Here is a 26561-nt window from a genome sequence, read left to right on the forward strand (position 1 = left end):
CCCCCCCAGTACATAGTTGTATATTCTAGTTGTAGGTCCTTCTAGTTATGCATAGTGAAGACTTTTGTGTACCTTTATTTTTTGCCGTTTGTAGAGAAGAATTGCCCTCATTGAGCCCTAGATGTGCACATTCTCGAGAATCCCCTTTCTAAAAGCAAAACGTGTATCACTCACTAATGATCTTAAAAACTCTCCTTCATCCAGGGCTTCCCACTCTCTACTGCTACAGTATCCCAGGAATTTTGATCTGTTCAGAAGCTAAGCTTGAAAAAGTGGTAACATGGATTTTTCATGTATCATTATCCTGTTACTGCTCGTTCCATCAACCAGATGCAAGTGTTTAGCTCTCAATTACTATGGTGTCTGTAATAAGGTATAAATGCTCATTTAGAAAAAAAAATTTTCAATACCTCTTCTGCTTCTTCCTTAATTTTTTTTTCTGTATCCTTGTTTTTGTTTCCATGTGTTTAATAAATATGTTTCAAGAGTTTGCTGTAGCTGCTCCCATGCTGACGCTGGAGAAATATACTGCTCCTCCCTCACTGGCTCATGGGTTAATGGCTAGTCAGATAAGTAAACAAGCAGAGTGATTTCGCTCTGATGGGGTGGGAGCCTGTGATTGGGGAAGGCAGAGGCGGTCCCCTACCCAATCTTGAGTAGCAAGGAATGCTTCTCAAAGACTATAGGGACCAGAAGACTGTGAGGATGAGGGAGGTAGCCAGATGTGGGTGGTGAAGGAAAGGGTGGGAGAAGAGTATGCTGAGCATAAAAAATGAGTGTCAGAGAACTGCACATTTGTAGAAGTGCAATTATTTCAGAATGGTTGGAGTGTCCCTGCAAGAGATGAAGCTTTTCTGTCTTTCCTCGTTTCATTTTTAACTTTTTTTTAGAAATACAGTGCTAAGGCACTAGTGGTTTAGCCATATGGCAAAACAGGGCCTCTGTTCTGCTTAGTACCAAGCAGAGCTGGGCTAGCTGTGGCTCTTAGGAGCTGAGTTTAAAGGTCTGGCATTGGCCTCCCAAGCTAGATACTTCATAGGTGCAGAGACAGTGTCTGATTCACTCTCTGCTCTGTCCCCAGTGCTGGTACAGGGCCAGGCAGCAGTCGGAGCTCAGTAAATATTCGTTGGATGAATACGATGGCCACCCAGGACCCTAGGGAGATGACTATTACTCTTTGGCACACTCTTGACAGCTTGGGGCCCCCAAGGTAGGTCCTGGGGTGTCTTTGAGCAATGAAGTAGTTAACTTAGCTGCAGGCCTCCTATGATACATTTGCTAAGGAGAACCTCCTCACAGAGCAGTGATACCCTTGATATTGTCAGCCAATTAATTCCTTAGGTACTCCAAGTTAGGAAAGGCCTGCTGATTTGATTTTATCTGTCTTTTAAGACTGATCTTTGATCATATCCCATTCCAGCTGGACTTCCTCTCCTCTTCTTCCCGCCTCCATTACTGATGGTGCAGGATCTAATTACCTCATCACCTCTTAATTTATTTATGAAAGGGCTGAGGTTAAAGAAAAGAAGAACGAAACTCCTGGCCCCTTTGGGGACCTTTGTAAAAGCTTTTCTGTCCCCATTCTCTCCCTTATGCCTGATAAAACCTCCTTTTCTGTCTATGGCAAGTTGGAATTGTTCTATTTACAAATTCATCTAAATGAACTTCCCTCTCAGGGCTGAGTGGAGCCCAGCCATGTGGGTTAGGCATAGCCTGCTGAATCCCGATGGATCAATCAATCAACAAGAATTCATTGATCTTGCAGGAAGCAGCTTTCAAAACCAGTGCACAGCTCCTAGACGTCCTGGCTCCTTCACAAGACACTTGGGCAAGTGGGGTCTTTTGAAATTTTTAATTTTATTATCACACAAATAATATATATAAACATTCATGTTTTAAAAAATTTGAACGAAACAGAAATATGTGGAATAACAAGTGAAAGGCTTTCTCCCCCTTTCCTTACATCCAATCCCACTTTTAAGAGCTTGAGATTGTATCCTCTTATTCAGACCTTTGAACAATGCACTTTCATACATGTACACCTAAACATCTAATTTTAAAAATAACAAATGGGATCATAACGGAGGTGAGGTTCTGCTTTTTTTTTTTTAAATGTCTTGGACATCCTTCCAGTCAGACCACAGAGATCTATATTTTAACGGCAAAATAGTTATTTCACAGCATAGAGGCACCATCATTTATTTATCCATGTCCCTTCTGATAGGCGTTAACACAGTTTCAAAATTTTCAGTATTACAAGCTATGTTGCAAGTACTGGTTCTTCGGGAATTGTCCATTCAATCATGCATTTATTGTGGGCTCACCATGTGCCGCGCACTCTACTCGCACTTGGGGTTAAACAAAACAGACATCTAAAAACAGTTTTGAGTGATGGAAAGGGGGCAGTTTCTTTTTCAAAGAGGGCAAGACAAGCTAAAGATCAGACAGGCTGGTAAGATCGGTCTCTACATCAACACAGGAGGCTGAGGAGTCCGCCGGGGTGTCTCCCCAGCTGTGAAAACGGGGCTCCAGGACCCTGAGGTGCCGGCGAGGAAGATGGCAGGAGGACATGAGTGCGCCCAGGGTCTGAGGGCCGCGGTTCTGGAGAGCTGTAGCGACGAGCCCCTCGTCACACACCACGCGCCGGGCGCGGGGCCAGACGCGGAGCACAAACCCGGCGGGGCGGGGCCGAGCGGCGCGCGACCCTCGGCGCGCTCGGGGAGGTACAGACCCGAGCGGCCTCTCTGGCCCCCGCTCCCGCGGGCTCTATGACACCGCGCAGGCTCGCAGGACGGGGTGGGGTTGGTTGAGGGGGAGGAGACCGCTCCACGCTGTACATCTCGCGATGAACCTCGTGCGGCACTCTCTCGCGAGAAGTAGGAAGTCCCGCGCTTGCGTATTGCAGTAGCGCCTTGTGGCGGTGGCTGGTTAGCCGGCGGGTGTGTGAAGGGGGTCAGTCAGTGCGGCGGCCGCTGCGCCCACCGCGATTCATCACCATGAGCAGCACCTTAGCCAAGATCGCGGAAATCGAAGCCGAGGTAATGTGCGTAGCTGGCGCTTCACTGTGCGTCTGAGCGTTCCTTCTTGGGCCATGTCGCTCCTGCCTGAGCTTCCTTCAGCCGCGTCAGGACCGGGCCCGCGTTCCCCGGCTCCCCTCAGTCCGGGCCCGCGTTCCACACCCCCTGCACCTTGGTCGGTACCCCCTTCCAGTGTCCGAACATTGTTTCTCTGTCTCTTCTTCTTTTTCTGCCAATCCTGTCCTCCTACTCCAGTCCCGACCTGCTCATCTATTTCAGTATCTTTCTTATCATCCCTCGACCACCCGCCCACCCTCCCCAGTCTCTACCTTGACGGCCGTCTTTCCCAGAGTATTGCTCCCGGGAGTAGGATCTGGAAGTAAATTGACACCTGTGGTAGCTGTTGAGTCTGTCTGGATTATTGTGTGATTCTGTTGTCTAAAGCGCTCAGGGCTCTTCCAAATCGGGGAAGTGGTGACCGTGTATCAGACTGGGCGTACGAGGTACAAGCAGTAGAAGAGGCGTCAGCGGCTGTGTTAGTCTAATCTGTGGGCGCTAATTGTAATGATCTTGGTCATGTCTCTTCTTCTTGGGCCTCAGTTTGCTCTGGAATGAGGGGAATGGGCTGGGCGACGGAAAGAATGGATTGTTGCTCTTTTTTAAGTCTGACTAAAGTAGGTACACTGACATTAGTAGGACCTAGAAAGAAAACATCGTTCTCTCTCGGAGCTGGGGGAGCGTTCATTCTGGATATCTTCCGCTGCAGGAACTGCTTCTGATTTATGGCTGTGATTCCTCTCTTATAGATGGCTCGGACGCAGAAGAACAAGGCCACAGCACACCACCTAGGGCTGCTGAAGGCTCGCCTGGCTAAGCTTCGCAGAGAACTCATTACTCCAAAAGGTGGTGGCGGTGGTGGGCCGGGAGAAGGTTTGTGTTTTTCATCATTTTTTTTTAATGTGTAATTTCTATCAGAATAGTACAGGTATATGGTTTAAAAATGATTTTGAAATTTCTGTCAGAGTAGATTTCTATTTTTTTAAGCCAAAATTCTTGAAATGTGTTTATATCCTTCTGCCATTTTAAAGGCAGATGAATATCGTCCAAGCGAACGAGGGTTTTATTTATGTATATCCTGTACTGATTCCAAAATAGATTACATTGGCTTATAGGAGTATGTAAATATATACAGTCAACAAGGTGAAAAATAAGGAAATTGTTGCAGAGGGAAATGAAGTTAAGAAGAATAAGCTGAAGCCACAGAGATAAGATTAGGACGAAAAGTAATGTCATAAAGTCTGTATACTTCCTAGAGAAGGGCCACAGATTTGGCTTTGAACTCGTTTCCAGCCATTGTAAAAAAGAAAACCTGGTCAATCACAAGTTCCCAGGATTTGAAAGGCAAAAAGAAACCCATCTTTTAGATCAATTATTATCTAATATTTGGGCCTTAAATACTATGGGTACTAGAAAGATAGATAACAGTTTTAGTGATAGAAGAATAAAGGTTTTACATCAGACACTCTGTTAGACATTGTGAATTGCTATAGGGGGAGTTTTGTGTGCTTAAGTTTTACTTAAGCTGGTCCTGGTGGTCTAGTGGTTGAAGTTCGGTGCTCTCACTCAGCTGCCTGACTGTGTTTCCTGGTCAGGGAACCACACTACCCAGCTGTGCGTTGTTATACCACACAGTGTCAGCTGTGTGGTGGTGTGATGCTGAAAGCTGTGCTACAGGTATTTCAAATATTAGCAGGGTTGCCTCTGGTGGACATGTTTCATCAGAGCTTCCAGACTAAGACAGGCTAGGAAGAAGGACCTGGCCCTCACTTCTGAAAAAAATTGGCCATGAAAACCCTGTGAATAGCAGCAGAGCATTGTCTGATACAGTGCTGAAAGGTGAGAGTATCGTGCAAAAAGGGTTCTGCTCTGCTGTATACAGAGTTGCAAGGACTTAGAATCTACTGGAGGGTACTAACAACAGCAACAACAAAGTTCTACTCTAGAGGTGAACTGTAAAAAGTTGGAGAAATAGGGGGCTGGCCCCGTGGCCGAGTGGTTAAGTTCGCGCGCTCCGCTGCAGGCGGCCCAGTGTTTCGTTGGTTCGAATCCTGGGCGTGGACATGGCACTGCTCATCAGACCACGATGAGGCAGCGTCCCACATGCCACAACTAGAAGAACCCACAACGAAGAATACATAACTATGTACCGGGGGACATTGGGGAGAAAAAGGAAAAAATAAAATCTTTAAAAAAAAAAAAAAAGTTGGAGCAATAGGTCCTAGAGGGATAGGCAACCAGAATGTGAATGGAATTACATGAATCTCAGCACTGTTTTGGGTAACTTTCATCCTCTTTTTGATATTTATTGATATTTTAGGTTTTGACGTGGCCAAGACAGGTGATGCTCGAATTGGGTTTGTGGGTTTTCCATCTGTGGGGAAGTCAACACTGCTCAGTAACCTGGCGGGGGTATATTCCGAGGTGGCAGCCTATGAGTTCACTACTCTGACTACTGTGCCTGGTGTCATCAGATACAAAGGTGCCAAGATCCAGGTGAGTCAGGCCTGCAGGCCAAGGAAGGGAAGAAATCCATTCTTTGATTCATTTAAAAAGCGCTTATTGGGAGCTCTGTGTGTGCCAGGCCTGATCTTTGATATACCAGGCCCTCACTGTCTAGCAGGGGAGATAGAGCAGTACATAAAGACAGTAATGCAGTGGGGGGGCTGGTCCCATGGCTGAGTGTTTAAATTCGTGTGCTCCACTTTGGAGGCCCAGGATTTTCCCAGTTTGGATCCTGGGCGAGGACATGGCACTGCTCATCAGACCATGCTGAGGCAGCGTCCCACGTGCCACAACTAGAGGGACCTGCAACTAGAACATACAACTCTGTACTGGGAGCGTTTTGAGGAGGTGGAGGAGAAGGAGAAGAAGAAAGATTGGCACCTGAGCTAACATCTGTTGCCAATCTTAAAAAAAAAAAATAATGCAGTGGGATAGTGCCTGTGAAAATGCAGAGAAAGAGGGAGTACTATTTCACCTGAGGATGGGGGGGAAGGTCTGGAAGACAAGAAAAGTTTCTTGGGGAAAACTGACAATGGAGGTGAAAGTTGAAGTTCAAATAGAATTTCACCAGCCATTGAAGGTAAAGGGCAATTTCAGGCAGTCGTAATGGTGAACAGCCTGCTGTGCTGCGTGTTTAGGTGTGGGACAGAGGGTGGTAGAAACAATCTGGAAAGGTAGGCTGGAGCTGAATTATCAAGGGCCTGAGTGTCTGCTAAAGAAGTTGAATTTTACCTTGTACATAGCTAGGAACCATCAGAAACTTTTTAATAAAGAAGTAACATGATCAGACCCTTTTTAGAAGATAATTCTTGTTTGGGGGCCCTAATGAAGTTGGTGTCCTGAGAATTTCTTCTTAGATGATAGATTTAGGGCTTCCAAAATGGAGAGTCCCCTTGGATCTGAAAGGTGTGCATAAAGTATAATGGAACATATTCTTGTTGGCTGCACAGCTAAGAACGCAAGGTTCTGAATTCCATGACGTTTGAATCTAGGTTAGAGGTTCCTAAGCTTTCTTGGTTCACAGCACCCTTAGTGTCTCAGCAATTTTTTCATGACATCTTTTCTTGTCCCAGTCATTTTTTATGGTGCCCCAGGCCAAAAAGACCCCGTAATGATTCTCTTCATTCAATAGGTCCAAACAACTTAAGTGTTTATGTTCTTATAGCCACAGTTATTTACTAATGGGATATGAGCACTGTTGGGTACCACATAACTTCTCAAGCCTTGGAATCAAATTGGATAGCGCCACATTTATTTCCTTTCCACACTGATTTTTGTGTGGATTTTGTGATTTTGCTTTTTACCATAGCAACTGCTCAAAAAGCCAACTTGCCGAAGATTTGGATCTGATGTAACTGAAAGCAGTGTAGTAGGATGTAAGGAAATTGTGAGCTACCTGGAGCTAGTCGTTCCCTCAGTGCCTGACATATATCATGAATTGCTCTTTCTCTTGAAAATTTAGACTATCCAGTGGCACACCTAAGTTCTCCATGGTGCCCCAGCGTGCCTTGGCACGTCATTTGGGAACTGTTGGTGTAAGCATTTGTTTTCCCTCCTGAGCTACACAGTGAGTTGTGAGGCGCAGTCGTGCTTCTTTATTATAGAATCTGAAGTAGGAAGGGACCAGTGTCCTGGTAGTATTTTCAATGGCTTTTTTCCCTGCTGGGTAGGTGCCCATGCAGAGACTGTGTTGGGACATGTACCTTTCTGGGACTCCAGGTCCAAATGTAGATAACAAGAATGAGGAGGGGCTGGCCCTGTGGCCCAGTGGTTAAGTTCGCGCGCTCCGCTGCAGGCAGTGTTTTTTGTTGGTTCGAATCCTGGGCACAGACATGGCACTGCTCATCAAACCACGCTGAGGCAGCCTCCCACATGCCACAACTAGAAGGACCCACAACGAAGAATATACAACTATGTACCGGGGGGCTTTGGGGAGAAAAAGGAAAAAATAAAATCTTTAAAAAAGAATGAGGACACTTGGTCATATCTGGAGCACTGCTTGATTCCTTCTAGTTTCAGAGTCTTGTTGATAGTCACAGCTTTGCCAGCTCAGAGAGTAACCTCTTTCCTGATGGGATGCTAGTAACACCTCTCTGAAGGGTTCTGAGTATGTCAGAATGAAGAGCTACTTAACTCCTCTCTCTCCATCTCTTTCCCACAAAGCTTTCATTCATTTCAGCCTCCTGGCCTTTCAGTGTTTTCTGTTCTCCGCCCCCCACCCTTTTTTGCATAGTGCTTGCTTTTCTGCTTATGCCCTCTGCCTGTTTTTCCTTCCCTTCTGACTTTATCCAGAAACCAAGTTAAGTAAGCATACTAGTAGATGTGCTTAGCTAGATTAAGATGACTGCCCCTTGGATATTTTTAAATGGCTGTTTTGCGGCAGAAGACTCAATTATCTATGACTTGGTGGGGGAGGTGTACAAAATTAGAACCACTTAATAAGAATTATAAGGAGGGAGATTTCTGGGTGTTTTTGTTTAGGAAGGAAGATCTTTTTAACAGTAATGGTGCCTAAAGATGGAATGGTACCTCTTGAGGTAACGAATTACTGTGTCTGGAGGTGTTCAAGTAGTGGCTAAACCACCACTTTTACCAGGGACGTTGTAATGAAAACTGATGTGTCATACAGGCAGAGATTGGCCTGTAGAGTGGATATATAGTGTTTTAAAAATTACAGGGCTTGTGTTTCAGCTTGCCAGGGTCCCTAGGATTCCTATTGTCCTTTTTATGTAATTGACTTGCACATTTAAGTTAACTGCTTTAACCTCTAAAGGATTCAAGTAGGTTAACACCGAGTCCTTAAAAATCTTACAATTTGAGTTTGAGGTCTGTTAACACCCAGTCCTTAAAATCCTACAATTCCATGATTTAAAGAAATATTTTTTCTTATCTCTTAATTGGTTGTAATATGAAATTCAGCATAGGCTATTTTTATTGAATGAAATTTAGTTGCCACATTTAAATAGTTCAATGTAACTTTAAAAATATTTCCCTCTCAAGAAAATTTAAATTTAACTTTTTACTTTTATAGGAGCCTCAATAGATTTCCCCGCTGTGTTCACCTGCCATAGTTAAAAAGCTCTTCGTTTTTTCTCTCAGTAAAATATTCTCTCTTTCAGACAATCTTTTATTTGATACTATAGTCATATTCTAGATGTAGAAGTTTTGGATTATCTAGATGGATTTTCGAGTTCTTGATGACATCACTTAGGCAGGCTCAGTATGCAGTAAGTCTCAGTATGCAGTGAAAGCTTTGCTGATGAAATACTTTTTTTTTTTTTTTTTTTAGCAGAAAGGGATTTATTAAGTGGTAAAAGTAGATTACAAAATCTTTGGGAGGACTGAAGAGAGAGACTCTAGACTTAATTTCCAGGAACAACTAATGATGAATTGTTTTGTTCTCTTTTTTCAAACATCTTTATTGAGGTCTAATTCACATACAATAAACTACACATTAAGTATACCACTTGGTAAGTTTTGACATATCTATACACTGGTGAAAACCGCCACAATCAAGATCATGAACGTATCATCCCCAAAAATTTCCTTATGCCCTTTTCCTCCTGTCCTTCCTTGTCTCCTTCCTCTCCAAGCAGTGACTTATTTTTGTCGCTGTAGGTTAGTTTACATGTTAAGAGTTTTATATAAGTCAGACTGTGAGTAAATATAAATGTACTCTCTTTTTTTTGTCTGGCTTCTTTCATTCAACATAATTATTTTGAAGTTCTCTTATGTCACTCACCCTACTGCCCCTAATGTTAACATTTTGCGTAGCCATAGAATAATTATCAGGGCTAGATTAACATTGGTGCAACAGTATTCACTAAACTACAGACCTTATTTGAATTTTTACTAATTTTCTCACCGATGTCCTTTATACTTTTCCAGGATTCTATCTGGGATCATCCCATGTTGCATTTAGTTCTTTCCCCTTATTCTCCTGCCATCTGTAATAGTTCCTCAGGCCTGTCCTTCATGACTTTGACACTCTTTTTTTTTTTTTAAAGGTTGGCACCTGAGGTAACATTTCTTTCCCATATTTTTTTTTTCTTCTTCTCCCCAAAGCCCCCAAGTACGTAGTGGTTTATTCCAGTTGTAGGTTCTTCTAGTTTGCTGTGTGGGACGCTGCCTCAGCATGGCTTGATGAGCGATGCTAGGTCTGCACCCAGGATCCAAACTGGGGAAACCCTGGGCTGCTGAAGCAGAGTGTGCAAACTTAACCACTTGGCTGCGGGGCCGGTCCCTATTTCTCTTCATTTATGGGTTATAATCCAGTACTATTATTATTTTATTACTGAAGTTGTTTTAGCTTTGACCATTAGGAACTCCTTCAGATTGGCCTGTGTTCTTTCCATAAGCCCCTGTCTTTTTGTGGGTACTTCCTTATTTTCTGGCACCACATAATGTTCCAGGCTAATCTTATATTTTCCCTGCCACAGCCCTGGAATCATCCACTTCTGAGGGAGCTCTAGTTCATTTTAGTGGAGAATAGTGTTTAGAAATCAAGCTCTCTGTGCTTACTACTCCCCATGTAGCCTTTTAAATCAATGTTACTAAAGTTTCTGTGTCAAGGCCAGTGTATTCAAGATAAATTATGTTTTTTGAAAGACAAAGCGTAACTCAATTTGGTGTGTTGTATCAGTCTTAGAGGAGATAATGTTATTTATTATGGATTGAGGAATAGGGAGGAGCTTTTGAGTAGGTTCTTGAGCTGAAAAGTTGAACTAAGCACCTCCTGAATTAGTTCTTTTTCATGGTGGTCTATTTAATGTGAAGTATATTTCTATAATGTCAGCTATACTAATAGCAAAGGCTAGTTTTAAATAATGTTTTGATAAGCTGCAACTCTGTTCCCTGTCCATTCATGTGGATAATTCAGTATTTATACCTACATACATACAGTAGGCCCTTGGTATTTTCCGATTTTATATATGCTGTCTTAACTGTTTTTGACAGACTCTTAAGGGCTTATAACTGTATAACTTTACTGAGATGTGAATTTGAATTAGTGTGCTGTGGAGTTGGTTTTGATTTTCTCATTATTAGGTCCATAGGCTATGACGTCTGTGAAGGTTTGCTTTACTGTATTTCCTGGGCAATTGAGCAGTCATTTTCAATGGGGACACACATCAGAATCACCCATGGAGCCTTTTGAAGTACAGATCAATATCTGAACTCTACTTTGGCCCTTCCAAATCAGAATCTGCAGGGATGGGGCTCAGATATCTGCATTTTTAAAGGCTTTACATGTGATTCTTAGGTGCTTGCCTGGTTAAGAATGATTGCAGAAATTTTTGTGAATTGGGGAATTTGGGAGATTTGTGAAGGTCTCAGTAAGTATCATGTGTGAATGTCAAGATCCAGCTATTATCTATAGTAAAGAATTTGTGTGGAGGCTCAGCCTTCTGAAGAGTGGGAGAATATTGAACGATATTAATGTACAATAAAGGATTTGACCCAAAAAACGGGTTATAATCTTACTTAGTTTATTAGGACTGTGGCCTAGGGCAAATCACTTAACCTCTATCTCTTAGCTAATATTCTTATCTCACAGAGTTGTTAGGCATTTTAAACTATATAAAGTCTATAAAAAGCTCGTATCTGACATTTGTAGATGCTTAGTAAAGTAATATTCACATGCTCACTTACAAGGAAGATTGGATTTGGAGCTCCTAAATTTTGGATACCTGAGAAATAAATCATTCTGTTTGATCTATTCAGATTTATAACAGTTTTTTCCTTTCTCTCCTTTCCCCTGTCCTTAATCGTCAGCTCCTGGATCTCCCAGGTATCATCGAGGGTGCCAAGGATGGGAAGGGTAGAGGCCGTCAAGTCATTGCAGGTGAGTGGTCCAGGGTCGCTTCTTGGGATATCATCCCTTTACTGGGTCCTGTTCCTTTAGATGGGGACTGTTGGGCTTGGAGATGATACTGCAGGGCATGATTTTACCTGACTTCTTACTGGAGTACAATGTCAGAACTTGAAGGGACCTCAGACAGTAACATTCCAGATCCCTGTTTGAGGAGAAACTAAGGACAGGAGAAGTGAAGTGCTATGGTCCAGCGTCGCACTGTTTGTGGCTGATTCAGAACTAGAACTCAGGTTTCTTGACTCCCACCCATGCCTTTCTTTCTTTTCTTTTTATTTAAAGTAAAATGTTGTAAAAGGCTAATCAAATTGCAATAATCTGCTACCCCACCTCCCCTCACCTCTACTGTCTTTCCGCATTGGCAGCTACTGTCAATTGTTCAGCTGTTCCTTCTGCTACTTACCTTCAGATTTTTAAATGTTATGCTTCTATTTCATGATTAGTTAATTTTAGATATTTTCTGTTGGTTATGGTAGAGAATTGGTTCTCTTATTTTCCATATCTCTTTTCCTATTCTTTTAAAGAAGTTATATCACAGGTTTTAGTTAACTTGTCAGTCATGGTTTACATTATTATGTAATGACTATGTAACTTTTGTTCAGTGCTGAGATAGGTGGTATATTATGACTTGGTTTCTTTTCTCTTGAAATCTGTTTTTGAAATTTGTTTTTCATGGAGTTAATAGTTGGTTCTGTTTTGTTTTGTTTACTTTTCTGTTTGCTAATATTTTTCAAATGTTCCAACGGATCAAATGCCTATCAATCAATGGTTTTTTTTTTAAAGATTGGCACCTGTGCCAACAACTGTTGCCAATCTTCTTTTTTCTTCTTCTTCTCCTCCTCCTCCTCCCCAAAGCCCCCCAGTACATAGTTGTATATTCTAGTTATAGGTCCTTCTGGTCATGCTGTGTGGGATGCTGCCTCAGCATGGCTTGGTGAGCGGTGCCATGTCTGCACCCAGGATCCAAACCGGTGAAACCCCAGGCCACCAAAGCGTAGCGTGTAGACTTAACCACTTGACCATGGGGCTAGCCCCTCAATCAGTGTTTTTGTAGGTTGTTAAATACAGTTCCACATACAATCTTAATGATTTCATTCTCTCCCCTCAACACTGACAGTACCCTCCTGTACCCTTTGTCTTCATGCTTCAGTTTGGATTGGTGGTTCTCCACACCAGCAGTGTCCAGTAATGGAAAAGTTCTGAATCTGTGCTGTACAGTATGGTAGCCCCTAAGCATATGTGGCTATTGAGCACTGTAACTGTGCCTAGTGTAATTGAGGAAATGCATTTTAAATTTAATTTAATTTAAATTTGAATAGCCCCAGGTGGTGAGTGGAGTCTGTAGTGGACAGCTCTAAACTTTTTGCATGGCTCTCATCCTGAGATTTTTCTACTGTGTTATTGTGTCGTGGGATTCCCTATTTCCTAGAGTGAGTGTCTTACTTTTTTTGGGTGATTTTCATGTTTTGCTGAAGCACATTCTTTAGTAAATTCTTGAAGAGGGGTGAATAACAGGTAAATTTTGCTATGTTTTCATGTTTGAAAGTATTTTTATTCTACCTTTGTATTAAGTTATTAATTTAGCTGTTTTTAGATTTATAGGTTAGAAGTCATTCATGGATGAATATCAGAAACATTATGCTTGGGGCCGGCCCATGGCTGGGTGGTTAAGTTCGTGCGCTCTGCTTTGGTGGCTCAGGGTTTCGCCGGTTCACATCCTGGGCAAGGACATGGCACTGCTCATAAAGCCATGCTGAGGCAGCATCCCACATGCCACAACTGGAAGGACCCACAACTAAAAATACACAACTATGTACCAGGAGGCTTTGGGGAGAAAAAGGAAAAATAAAATCTTTAAAAAAAAAAAAAAAAAAGAAGCATTATGCTAAATTAAAAGAGCTAGGCACAAAAGACTGCACTTTGTATGATCCCATTTGTGTGAAATTCTAAAAAATGTGAACTCACCTATGGTGATAGAAAGCAGATCAGTGATTGACTGGGATTTGAGTGGAAGATTGATCACAAAGGGGCACAAGGGAGCTTTCGGAGGTGATGAAAATGTTCTGTATCTCAGTTGCTGTGGTGGTTACACAGGTATATATATTTGTCATCAAACCACATTCTTAACATGGGAACAATTTGTTTTTAATAAATTATACCTCAATAAAGTTGACTAAAAATATACTAACCATATTATCTTATTCTTTTAGAATTCTTACTGTGTTAAATCTTTCTAAACTCTTTCAGGGATTTAGGTTATTGGCCTGGTTTGTATCTTCATTCTGACTTGTTTTTCTGCTAGTTTATCTAGAAGTTGACACAGTCTAGATAAACTAGATACACTAGTAGAAAACAAGGCATACGGTGCAAATTGACTTCTGGCATAAATATTTGGTAGCCTTAAGAACTTCATGTGTATCTTTGTATTTATAAAAAAATCCTTTGTCTCTTTAAATGTTGGAGCTCCACCCCTCCTCCCACTTTTAAGTATTTGGATTAGTTAAGTCTTTAATGAGCTTTGCCTGGGTATATATATATTTTTTCAATTCTTCAGTGGCCCGAACGTGTAACTTGATCCTGATTGTTCTGGATGTCCTGAAACCCTTGGGGCATAAGAAGATAATTGAAAATGAACTGGAAGGCTTTGGCATTCGCTTGAACAGCAAACCCCCCAACATTGGCTTTAAGAAGAAGGATAAGGGAGGCATTAATCTCACGGCCACTGTAAGTGGAGAAGGTGATATGGGGCAGGCTGCTGAACTAGGGACTAGGGTGAGGAGTGGATTGAGGTACAGGGACCTTGACATTTGGAAATTACCTGGCTTCTTCCAGCACTAATTGAGGTAACACAGTGATCTTGTAATGACTGACAGAGTAGGACAAGAATCAGAATAGGACAAGAGTCAGTCTCAGCCTTAGCTTTGCAACTTCATTTCCCCTTTTCGGTTATCTGTTTGGGATGGTATCGGGGTATAGACCAATCTTATGCTTGTGTGAAGTGGATGGCTGCCAATATCACGTGTTTTCATTCGTTGAGTACAGATTTATAAAGCACTTACCCTGGGCCAAGTGTTGTGTTAGCCTCTGGCGGGGATGGAAGAGGGAGAGAGACAGATAAAAAACCCTGCTCTTATATTCTAATAGTGGAAAGTAGCAGACAGAATTAATGAGTGAATATAGTATATTAGATGATGATAAATCTAAGGACAAAAGTAAGCTAGGGAAATGGGATGGAGAGTGTTGGTGGGAGGGTTGCCATTGTAAGTAGGTTAATGAGAGAAGTCTTTATGAGGTGACATCAAGGAGTGAACCAAATGGATATCTTGGGGAAGAGCATTTCATGTAGAGGAAATACCCACGTGTAAGGCCCTGAGGTAGAGCATGCCTTTGCATGTTTGAGGAACAGCAGAGTGAGCAGGTAGGAGAGTAGTAAGAGATGAAGTCATAGCATGGGGCCATATAGACTTTTGCTTTGCAGGAGATGGTTAACTATTGGTTGGGCTCCAAACTATTGGTTCCTAACTATGGAGTAAACATGATTTGACTTAGGTTTTAATGGAATCAGTCTTGCTATTTGTTGAGAAGAGACTGAAATGGGTGAAGAATAGAAGCAGAAAAATTATTTAACAGGCTATTGAATAATCCAGTTAAGAAGTGATGGCTTTTCAGCGAGAGAAGGATAATCTGTGTATGACTCCACTCATATGAGGAATTTAAAATTATGGACTAAGAACAGTTTAGTGGATACCAGGGGAAAGGTGGGGTGGGGGGTGGGCACAAAGGGTGAAGTGGTGCACCTACAACATGACTGACAAACATTAATGTACAACTGAAATTTCACAAGATTGTAACCTATCATTAACTCAATTAAAAAAAAAAAAAAAAGAAGTGATGGTTTCTGAGACCAGGCTTATAATAGTGATAGAGACAAGAAGTGGTTGATTGTGGAAAGATTTTGCAAGTAGCTGGCAGCTGGCAGGAATTATAGCTGTAGTGGCTGTGGTTTGTGAGAGAGAGATGACTGAATTTTTTGTTCTGAGCTTGAAAAATGGGCTCTCATTACTAAAATGGTAGGACTTTGGGTGGAATAGGTTTGGAGGGGAGGGGAAGATCAGGATGTTCAGTTTGAGATACCAGTTAGATATCCAAGTGTTACTGTCAAATAGGCATATGAGGAATGATCTGGGCTAGAGATATAAATGTGGTTGTTACCAACTTTGTTTTTTATTATATAAGTTTCTAGGTGTACGGCATTATAGTTTGACATCTGTATGCACTACACATTGATCATCACCACAAGTCTAGTACCATCCATCACCGTACAGTTGACCCCCTTCACACATTTCACATGCCCCCAAACTCCATTCCTCTCTGGTAATCACTAATCTATTCTTTGTCTCTATAAATTTTGTTTTGTTGTATTTTGTTTGTTAGTTTGTTTTGTTTTCTTAGAGTCCACATATGAGTGAAATCATACAGAGTTTGTCTTTCTCCATTTGACTTATTTCACTTAGCATAATACCCTTGGTGGTTATCAACTTTAAAGCCATGAGCTTAGCTAAGATCATTATGAAGTGAGTGTAAATAGAAAAGAGGTTCAAGTATTGAGTGTGGTGGCCCCCTCAATGATTAGAGGTTGGGAGATGGGAAGAATCAGCAAATAAGACCTCTCAAACAAAGAAGGAGAAGGAAAACCAGGAGAGTTTGGAATCTTGGAAGGCAAGTAAAGAAAGTGTTTCAGAGTAGAGGAGTGATCAGTTCTGTCAAATGCTGCTTCTAAGTCATAATTGAAGACTGAGAATTTCATATAAGATTGAACATTCTAGAGGTCCAGAGGATTTGACTGGCATAGGTTTAAGCTGTCCTGCCCAAAAGGTCTTTCCCATTATCCTGTCATAATGTTTGAATTTGAGCATTCAATATTCTTTCTATATTGGTTTACTAAGGTTGCCATAATAACGGTACCATGGACTGGGTGGCTTAAACCACAGAAATTTATTTTCTCTTAGTTCTAGAGGCTAGATATTTGAGATCAAGGTATTAGCAGGGTTGGTTTCTTCTGAAGCCTCTCTCCTTGGCTTGTAGATGGCTGTCTTCTCTCTGTGTCTTTACATGGTCATCTGTCTGTGTGTCTGTGTCCTAATCTCCTTTTCGTGTAAGGACACCAGTCACATTGGATTAGGGCCCACCCATATGACCTTATTTTAACTTAATTACCTCTTTAAAGATCTATCTCCAGACAGTCACATTCTGAGATGCTGGGGTTAGGACTTCAACATGTGAATTTGGGTGGGGGGCTGGGGACACAGTTCAGCCCATAGCACCTTCTTTAGAGTTTGGAAAAATTTTTAGTTTCTTAATATTTCCTACTAAAAGTGAGTTACTCTTCATCCAGGATAACAGTCTTTAGAATGAGTTTGCACCTTAGCTGGGATTATTCAGGTACCTCGATACATATTCTTGGGAGATTTTTTTGTTCCCTGACCAGTCGTTTTCTTCTATGCCTATTCAGTGCCCTCAGAGTGAGCTGGATGCTGAAACTGTGAAGAGCATTCTGGCTGAATACAAAATTCATAATGCTGATGTGACTCTGCGTAGCGATGCCACAGCGGATGACCTCATTGATGTGGTGGAAGGAAATAGGTACTGATCGAGTGTGCAGTCTGGTGCCTGAGTTTGAATTTGAAGCCTTGTAATGGGAACAACATTGGATCGTGAATCTGGCAGGCATTGATTCTAACTCCACTTGTGCTACTATTTCAAATAATACTGGGCCTTGGTTTCTTTAGCTGTAAAATGAAGGGTTGGTCTTGATTTCTGACACTTTTCTTTGCTCTGAAATTGGATTATGATGGTCACATTCCCCATTTCAGTTACTTGCTGAGAACTAGGCTGTCCCCTAAGCTCTGTGTCATGTGGTGGTTGAAGGGAGTATGTAGGTTCGCAGTCTGCTCTCGCGGAATTAATCCATCTGAGAAATCCTGTAGGCTGTCCTACAGAACTTAGAGCAGACTGGGCTCTGTTCTCTCTAAGGACAACCTAAGGGTACATAGCTAAAACCCTAATCTATGAAATACTGCTATTATTAATATTTGAAATTAAATAATAATTGAAACCACTGTTAAAATTATTCCTGGCATTTCGATATACTATTTTCTAGTTGCTTTCCTGTTCACTTGTCCCTGTTTGTTGTATGGATTTATTTGATCCTCATTTGAAAACAAACAAAAGCCAATACTTTGAGTTAGGCATTTTATAAGTGAGGCAGATGAAACCTGAGAAGTTGTATCTTGCCTAATTATTGGTAACTTTACCTTCCATATTGACTGGATATTAGGATTGTGACACGGGTAGATAGTGTGTTAAAAAAGTCTTTTTTTAATACTTTAAAAATTATCATGAAATATTTTATTAGAAATATATTCTTAGAATTCATAAGACACCTTTATGGGAAATCTACTCCAAAACTTGAGCAGGGACATATCTAGAAAGTGACAGAGCCAGGAGTAGATTCAGTCTGTGTGACTCCAAAGCTGTGTTCTTTCCACTGCAGCATGCTCTCACTCATTAGCTACATGACTGGGCCTAGGGCCTGAGTTTTGTTACTTCTTAACCCATAGTTCACTTTTAGGATGTTCTGCCTTATTTTGGTGGGAAGCTTTTTTTGTTTGTTTGGCTGATCTACCTCTTTGAGAGTCTCTGATTTGGGGTTCTGGGTGAGGGGGTGCTGATAATCAGACTAACAGTCTTGTCAACAGCTCCAGACTAATGTCCTGTTTTTCTTCTACTTCTGTAGAGTTTATATCCCCTGTATCTATGTGTTAAATAAGATTGATCAGATCTCCATTGAGGAATTGGATATCATCTATAAGGTGCCTCACTGTGTACCTATCTCTGCCCATCACCGCTGGAATTTTGACGACCTGTTGGAAAAGATCTGGGACTATCTGAAACTAGTGAGGATGTAAGTCTTAGTGGACAGGATATTGCTGTAGAAATTAAACCAGACTGTCCTAAAATGATAACTTGCTGGAGCTCATTAACATAATCTGTCTGTTTTTGGAGATATAAATACAGTCACGTGCTGCATAACAATGTTTTGGTCAATGATGGACCCCATATATAACAGTGGTCCCATAAGATTAGTACCATAAAGCCTAGATGTGTAGTAGGCTATACTGTCTAGGTTTGTGTAAGTACACTCGATGATGTTCGCACAATGACAATATAGCCTAGTGATGCATTTCTCAGAAAGTACCCCATCATTAATTGACGCACAACTGTAAATTAATTCCTATCATCTGCTAGGCCGTATTGAGGGCGCTTCTTCCTCAAGTTGGAGGTAATCTGGATCTGATCTTCTCAGGGGTGGTGGAGGGTTGACTTGCATTCAACACATGAAACGTTCCAAGAAGTAGGCAACTTCTGCTTCCTCCCTCTTGTAGTTACACCAAACCCAAAGGCCAGTTGCCTGATTACACATCCCCTGTGGTGCTGCCTTTCTCCAGGACCACGGTGGAGGATTTCTGCATGAAGATTCACAAAAATCTCATCAAAGAATTTAAATAGTAAGTATCATGAGCGTGTGGTGCCTTCTTTTCCCTGTGAGCTAGTGATTCCACTAACTAGCAGTTCTTGGGATAGCATTAAAGAAGTTGGACATCAGGGAGGCTTGCTTGGTAAGAACTTTGTAGTGTCTTCTTGAAACCATGCCATGTTGGAGCAGGAAGAGCTCTAGAAGCCTCTTCAGGTTGAGAGGGCTGACAGTACAAGGGGCTCTGACTTTCCCTCTTCTTGGCAAACACAAACGTTAATTCTTCCTGCCAGCATCATACTGATCTCCACTGGGTATTGAGTCCCTCTCTAGAGTTGAAGTATGGGTAAAATCACCCTAATCTCTTTCTCATACTTTTCACTGCTGATACATGCTAAAAAAAATTTTTAACATCTTATTTTGAAATAATTTTGGAATTACAGAAAAGTTGCAAAAATAGTACAAAGGGTTTCCTTATATCCTTCACTCCACTTCTCCTAACATTAGCAGCTCACATAACCATAGAACAGTTACCAAGAACAGGAATTAGCACTGGTACAATATTATTAACTAAACTATAGATCGTATTTGAATTTTAATACCTTTTCTACCAATGCCCTTTTTGTGTTTCAGCAATCTACGTGGCATTTAGTTTTTACTTCTCCTTGGTCTTCCAGTGTTTGATTCTCCCAGTAATATTTCCTTAGTCTTTTGCTGTCTTGATGGCCTTGACAATTTTGAAGAGTACTGATCATTGTTTTTCTAGGATGTCCTTCACTTTGGGTTTCTCCAGTGTTCTCTCATGAATGAAATGAGGTTATGCATTTTTGCTAAGTATATCACAAAAGTGGTATGTCCTTAGTGTATCATATCACAGGATTCGTGATGGCGATATGTTTTATTGATGGTGATATTTACTTTGATCTCTTGGTTAAGTTGGTGTTGGCTGGGTTTCTCTACTGTAAAGATAGTATTTTTCTCTTTGTATTTGATAAATATCTTGAGGGAGATAGCTTTGAGACTATGCAATGCTCTTTCTCTTCAAACTTTTGCCTGCTAAGTTGAGCATCTATCAGTGGAGCTTGTCTGCCAGTATTTATTGCTGTGTTTGCCTAATGATGATTCTTTATTTCCCTCTTTTGTTTTATGTTTATTTATTGGAATTTTACTGTGAGATAGAGCTGTCACTTCTCCCCTCTTTATTAATTTAATTCGTATTGTATTTATATCAGTATGAGCCCTTTGATATTTATTCCATGGTATAATCCAATACTGTCATTGTTTTCTTGCCTAGATTGTTCCAGCTTTGGCCATTAGGGACTCCTTCAGATTGGCTCCTGTGTTCTTTTGATAAGCTGACATCTTTTTTTTAGCATTTCCTTACTTTTTGGCATTATTGGATATTCCTCATTCATAGTGATTTTCCCTGCACCAGCCCTGGAATCAGTCACTTCTCCAAGAAGCTCTTGTTTACAGCATTGGTGTGCTAGGCTTGCTCAACTGGGCTATCATTGCTTGTAGGCCCTCTCAGCAGACAGAGCTAGGAAATAAATATGTGAATACCAACCTGTGCTTACAAACATATCTTTATTTCTCTCTCTCTTGTCCTAATTTATCTAATTTATCTATCCATCCATCCATCCTTATCTATCTTAAAAATCATGAGTTTATTGTTACCTCTGATTCTGTTCAACACCACTTTCCCCTTTTTCTTATTTTTAACTTCTTTCTCCATCTGTGAGAAACCTCTCATTATCTATAATCTACTTAGTTATTTAATTCTAGAGTATATATAAAGTAGTTCAGAGTTGAGAGATATAATCCTGTGACAAATATTTTAACTAATTGGATTACAGTATTTCTGAATAGCTCTTTTCATCTACACAGGCTGAAACTTAAATTGTTTTAAAAACAAAAGAAAATAATTGTAGAAAATCAGGAATGCATAGAAATTGTGATATTTTAAAAATACTTTTTTTTTTTTTTTTGCTGAGGAAGATTTGCCTTGAGCTAACCTCTGTTGCCAATCTTCCTCTTTTTTTGTATGTGAGCTGCTGCCACATCATGGCTGCTGATGAGTGGTGTAGATCCATGCCTGGGAACCAGACCAAGGCTGCCAAAGCAGAGTGTGCCAAACTTAATCACTAGACCATGGAGGCTGGCTCTAAAAATACTTGTTTCTGATCCTAAGAATACAGAAAGAGTGAAGTCTTTTATTAAGTTTCACATTCCTTTTATCTAAAATAACTGTATTTCACATGTAGGTGCTAATTTCCATGATTCTCAAAACGTTATATTTTGGCACATAGTTGAATTAGTGAAGGAGAGTCTTGGGAAAAGTTAGACATTTTCTTTTTTCAAACTTCATAGATTTCTGTATAGCTCCTGCCTTCCATGGTGGTAGAACACTGTTCAAAGCCTCTAGAACTAAAATTAACTGTGAGTTACATGAGATAGGAGAAAAATATTTTGGAGAAGAGATGTTTCAAAGCAAGTAGAATTTTATTTGGTCACTATCTGTTTTTGGTTTTAATTATTGTGTAAATTTTGGCTATCTTAATAGAGAAAAATTCAGCTTTAGGCCTACTAATTATAACATTTGTCCCTTGTCTATTCCCTTTGTGTCCTTGACCACAAACACACATCCTTTGATTGTTTACCATATAAGATTCATATATATCATTTTACAACCATATTTTTCCTATCTTTTGCTACTTTATATAGTTTTTTAGTCTTCATGCACATTTCCTTTATTTATTTAATCTAGAAGTAGAATTAATGATTATATGGCTTTTGATATGTTTTGCTGCCTTGTTTTCCAAAAGGGCTGAACCTGTTTACGTTGCTATCAACAAAATGGAAGGCACTGACTTTACTGCAGGTGTTGAGTATGACTGCTAAAAACTGATTTTTTAGTTTAAGACAGTAAAATGGTCACCTTGCATTTATTTTGCATGTTAGTGCATTTGAAAATTTTTGTATATGTAGTCACACTCCACATAATGACATTCTAGTCAACAATGGACTGCATATTGGACGGTGCTCTCATAAGATTAGTGCCATGTAGCCCAGGTGCGTAGTAGGCTATACTGTCTAGGTTTGTGTAAGTACAGTCTGTGATGTTCTCACAGTTATGAAATCATCTAATGACACATTTTTCAGAATGTATCTTGGTTGTCAAGTGACACATGACTGTATTTGTTTTATTAATGCTGTTATATCTGTTGTTATTGTTTATCTGTTTTTAAAAAAGTGAAATCTCACTATTTCTGTTTGGAATATAGATTTGTTAAAGAAATGTTGGTGCAAGACCATATAATAACAACATGGCCACCATTTTCTACCCCTTAGTACATAGTTCTTAGCCTCTGTGAGGCAAGTCTCAATGTCTTGTTCACTAATTTCCATTACTCGCACAACATAATCTTAGTATTTAAGGCATGTGGATAAAAATTACCTTCATATATTCTATGAAGATATGTGTTCTTGACCATGTATCGTATCAGAAGAACATATCACTATGGTTTCTTTTCTTTTCATCTTTCTTCTCCCTAAAGCCCCCCAGTACATAGTTGTATATTCTAGTTGTAGGTCCTTCTGGCTCTGCTATGTGGATGCCACCTCAGCATGGCTTGATGGGTGGTGCTAGGTCCACGCCCAGGATCCAAACCCGTGAAACCCTTGGCCACTGAAGCGGAGCATATGAACTTAACCACTTGGCCATGGGACTGGCCCCTCAGTATGGTTTCTTGATAGGGAGGGTGGCCCTACATTTCTTATCAGTACCCACCAATGGTTTCAGTAGACCTAATAAAAACTAGTCTTCTGTAATAGTCTATAAAGGACATTTTATCTGTAAGAATCAATTTCCAATCTGAATTATTTCAGGGCATTTCTCTGTATCAAACCCATGCTTTCTCCTTTTAATGTTAAACTAGTCTTGTCACACTTCTCATTTGCATTTTTTCTCTTTGCCCCTCTTAAACTGGCTCTGGAACAAGAGGAACCACACAATTTCTGAAAGCTTTGCCACTTTGTATGTGAAGGCTCTATCCAGTGTGCCACAGTGCTGGGGAAGCTGAAGCCTCTGGTCTTTGAGTGTGGTCTGTGACTGGGGAGAGGGGACCCTGGCTGTTGCAGGCCTGTAGCTCTTAAGAGCTGGAGTGCTAAATCGGGAGAAATGTGGTATGCAGGTAGGTAGGGCAGAAGTTAGGTAATTATTTACACTGACTGTTCTTTTTTCCCTTCCATACAGTGCTCTGGTCTGGGGTCTCTCTGTGAAACACAATCCTCAAAAAGTGGGTAAAGACCATACGTTGGAGGACGAGGATGTCATTCAGATTGTGAAGAAGTGAAACCTTCCCTTTTCCCCATCTGCCGGACCAACCACAGCAACTTTCCCCATGACCAAGCACCCTACCCAAAACCCTTCTGGCTTTGGCAGCCACTGGATCAGGATTCAGGGGAGGGAGATGAAGGTCCCCAAACTTCACTTGTATTAACTTGGTGTCACCTTGTGTGTTGAACTGCATAAAGGACCTTGTGGGCGAGTTGGCTATGTGCAGTTCATGTGTCATTTTCAGAATTTGTTTTGGCATGGGCTGAATGAGGATGGGTATGTACAATGAGGCAGCTGCAAAAGGGGTATTTGGGAGCTTGGTCCTGAGTGTGAAATGGATAAAAATGTGATTGCAACATCTTATGTGATGTTTAGTCATGGGAGACCCTTCCAACTGGATGTGGTTTTCAGTCCTTTCAAATGGTCTTTCCCAGATGATACTGGAGAAAGGAAGGACTTGATGTGTTAACTGATTATTCCCTGCAAGGCTAGCCCATTTGGGAGGTAGTGTACTGTGGCAGTTGAGTAAATTATTCTAACCAGGCACATCAGAGTTTGAATTGCAGGCCTACCTCTAATTAGCTGTAGAACTCTGCATAAATTACTCAGTCTCTTTAAGCTCAGTGTTCTCATGTAACATGGAGATGATAGTAATAGCACTTACCTTTTAGAGTGGAGATTGTTAGTATTAAGGGAGATGTGCATGTAAAATGCTTAGCACACTATCTGGCATGTAAGTACTTGGTGAGTGTTGGCTGTTGTTCTCGCCAGTCCCTTTCCTTTACCAGGGTTCCCTGCCTGCCCTAGTCAGAGCACAGCTGTATTTCAGTGTTGGGCTGAATGTTGAGCTGAACCATGCTGCCTGCTGGGCCATTAAGCGTCTCCTTTCCTGTAGCCCAGCTTTTCTACTTGAACTGCCATGGCAGTCCTGGCCTCAACCGTATAACCTGGGCTAAGGCAGGGAGGCAAAACATTGAAGTGAGGCAACCAGTGTAATCAGAGCAGGTTTGTGTGTACACGTATGTGTATATGTTGAGGTGGGAGGTTAGGTTAGGAGGAGAGGTGGGGTCAGGACTATTTGAGAAGGTACTAAGGGCATAATCAAAGGTTTGGGGCTGGAAGTAAGGGAATTTAAAAGGATTGTTCTGATAATGGGAAATTGATTGGCAAAAATCTTTGTGCAGTGGACTGGGCTAGTAGGAATATGGGCAGAGGGAGGGTGTGGGCACATAGGTGCAGAGGAGAAATCTAAACTTGGTAACAGACTGAGTTGCTCTTTGGGAGAGAAGTCAAAGGTTATTTCAGTATGGATTACAGGGATGATAGAGAAGGGTTGTCCTTGAGAAAATCAGGAAAGGAAACAGATTTTGCAGGAAGTCAGTTTGATTTTAGATGAAATGAGCTAGAGCTGGAGGGATGGGGATGTGGGATTATCCACATACTCAGCTTTTCCAGTACTTGTTACTCCTGCTTCCTTAGTGACAGGTGTTTCTAATAGTCTTCCTGGAACTTGGGCTTATAGTGTCCCCAGACCCTGGAAATAAGTCTCTCAGGCCTGGTATCCTATTCACTTTGCCAGGATATAGACCTTGATATCACTGGTGCATTCATGATAGAGGCCATAACCTAGAGCCTGCCCCAACTCTTCGGAGAAACATTGGCTTTCTGAGCTATGGGATTTCCAGCAAGGTTTGCTCTCCAGCCAGAACATATATTAGGTTTTGGGGGAATCCTCATGTTCAAATTCACTTTCATGAGCAAGAATTTAGTACTGCCAGGATGTTGGGGAGAGAAGGTTGCTGAAATCCAGTTCATCCAAGGCCTCAGAATATGCTTTGGATAGGCCTTCCTTCCATCATTGAACACCCTCCCCCCTTGGTGGGTCCCTGGTGCCTGAGGAGAGCATTACCCTACTTTTCCTTTTGCTTCATTTTGGGCTCGGACTTGGGAGTTCTCGGAGAGGGGCATGGTTTTGAGTTAGGAATGCTGCCTAGGGGAGGGCTGCCAAGGGGGGGCGGGGGCATTCCTCCAGCTAAAGGTTTTCTTCACTGTGAACGCCAAGACTATAGTAGTTTGGCTGTCACAGCATGGCTTGAATTTCCTGTGCTGTTACATATGCTGTTTCTTTCATGATCTTTTTTAGCACAACTAGACAGACCTACTGTCCTGTGCCATTAATTAGTTAGAATGCTTTTAGCTGTATTTAACAGCAAACCCTAATTAATCAGCTGAAATGGAAGGAAACTTGGTCTCTCACGTAAGTTGTCTGGAGCTCAGATGGGCTTGTGGGAGCTGTGATGTCACTGAGGATCCAAATTCTTTCCATCAAGCTACTCTGTCTGCTGCAGTTTGTTGGCTTTGCTGGGCAGCTGGCTCCCCTCACAGTTACAGAATGTCTGCTATAGTCCCAGGCTTTACATCAGCATCCAGAGGATAATAAAGAGGGCTGAATCTTTTTGGGAAGCCATTTCCCAGAAGCTGCCCAGCCAGTTTGTCCTTTTGTCTCATGGCCTAAATTGGGTCACATGTCCATTCTTGAATCAGTTGTTGGGTAAAGGGAATAGAATTATTGAAAATCAGTTTACCCCTATTAAGTTATCTTTGTTCCTGGATTGTGTTTGTGCTCATTTTCAAAGGAGGGCCTTCCAGCCCCAATTGCTTCTAAACTCATCTCATGCCTTCTAGACTTTCCAAGTTACTCCATGAGACATCTTGTTAGCTGAGATAGCACTACCTTCTGCCCTTACCCTATATGTATCAGGCTCTTAGTTCCTGGAAGACTGCATTAGTGTCCTCTTTTGCCTTTACTTCCTCCCATGTACCAAAATAGTTTTAAAATCTGTACATCTAGCTTCTGTGCTATTCTTAGCAGCACTCCCTTATTTCCTTCTGGCTCCATCTCACCAAAGCTGATGGCTTTGCCCTTTGCTTGGTGCCTACATTTGTTCATTTCTGTCCTACTAGCTTCTAGTCTGAAAAGGAATCCTTTACTGACAGCTCCAACCCCGTCCTCCCCACCTTACACCTACAACTGTTGGTTTAATTCGAAGGGGAAAGAAGTGAAAGAGGACACATAGGAAAGGGAGAACTGGATTCAGGCCTGTGTTTTGCCATTGTTACTTGAGACTGCTTTCTAGCTTCTACTTGTGGAAACAAAGCATTGGCAAAAATTCTAAACGTAGGGTCTATTTCTGAAGCTGAAGAATCACACAGAACAAATCCACTGTGGGGAAGGGAGGA

At 41.4% G+C, this 26561-nt stretch overlaps 1 protein-coding gene across 1 annotated transcript; it reads left to right on the top strand.

Moving 5' to 3' along the window:
- Positions 1-2727: 2727 nt before the first annotated feature.
- On the top strand, positions 2728-25833 carry DRG1 (developmentally regulated GTP binding protein 1). The gene is made up of 9 exons (XM_014834407.3): positions 2728-3038; positions 3824-3947; positions 5395-5570; positions 11352-11421; positions 14003-14172; positions 16961-17091; positions 18245-18412; positions 18894-19016; positions 23238-25833. The coding sequence occupies exons 1-9, from the start codon at positions 2997-2999 to the stop codon at positions 23335-23337; spliced, it is 1104 nt and encodes a 367-aa protein (XP_014689893.1). The 5' UTR covers positions 2728-2996; the 3' UTR covers positions 23338-25833.
- The last annotated feature ends 728 nt before the right edge of the window (positions 25834-26561 follow it).

Source organism: Equus asinus, chromosome 8 (genome assembly GCF_041296235.1).
Source record: "Equus asinus isolate D_3611 breed Donkey chromosome 8, EquAss-T2T_v2, whole genome shotgun sequence".
Taxonomy (NCBI): Eukaryota; Metazoa; Chordata; class Mammalia; order Perissodactyla; family Equidae; genus Equus; species Equus asinus.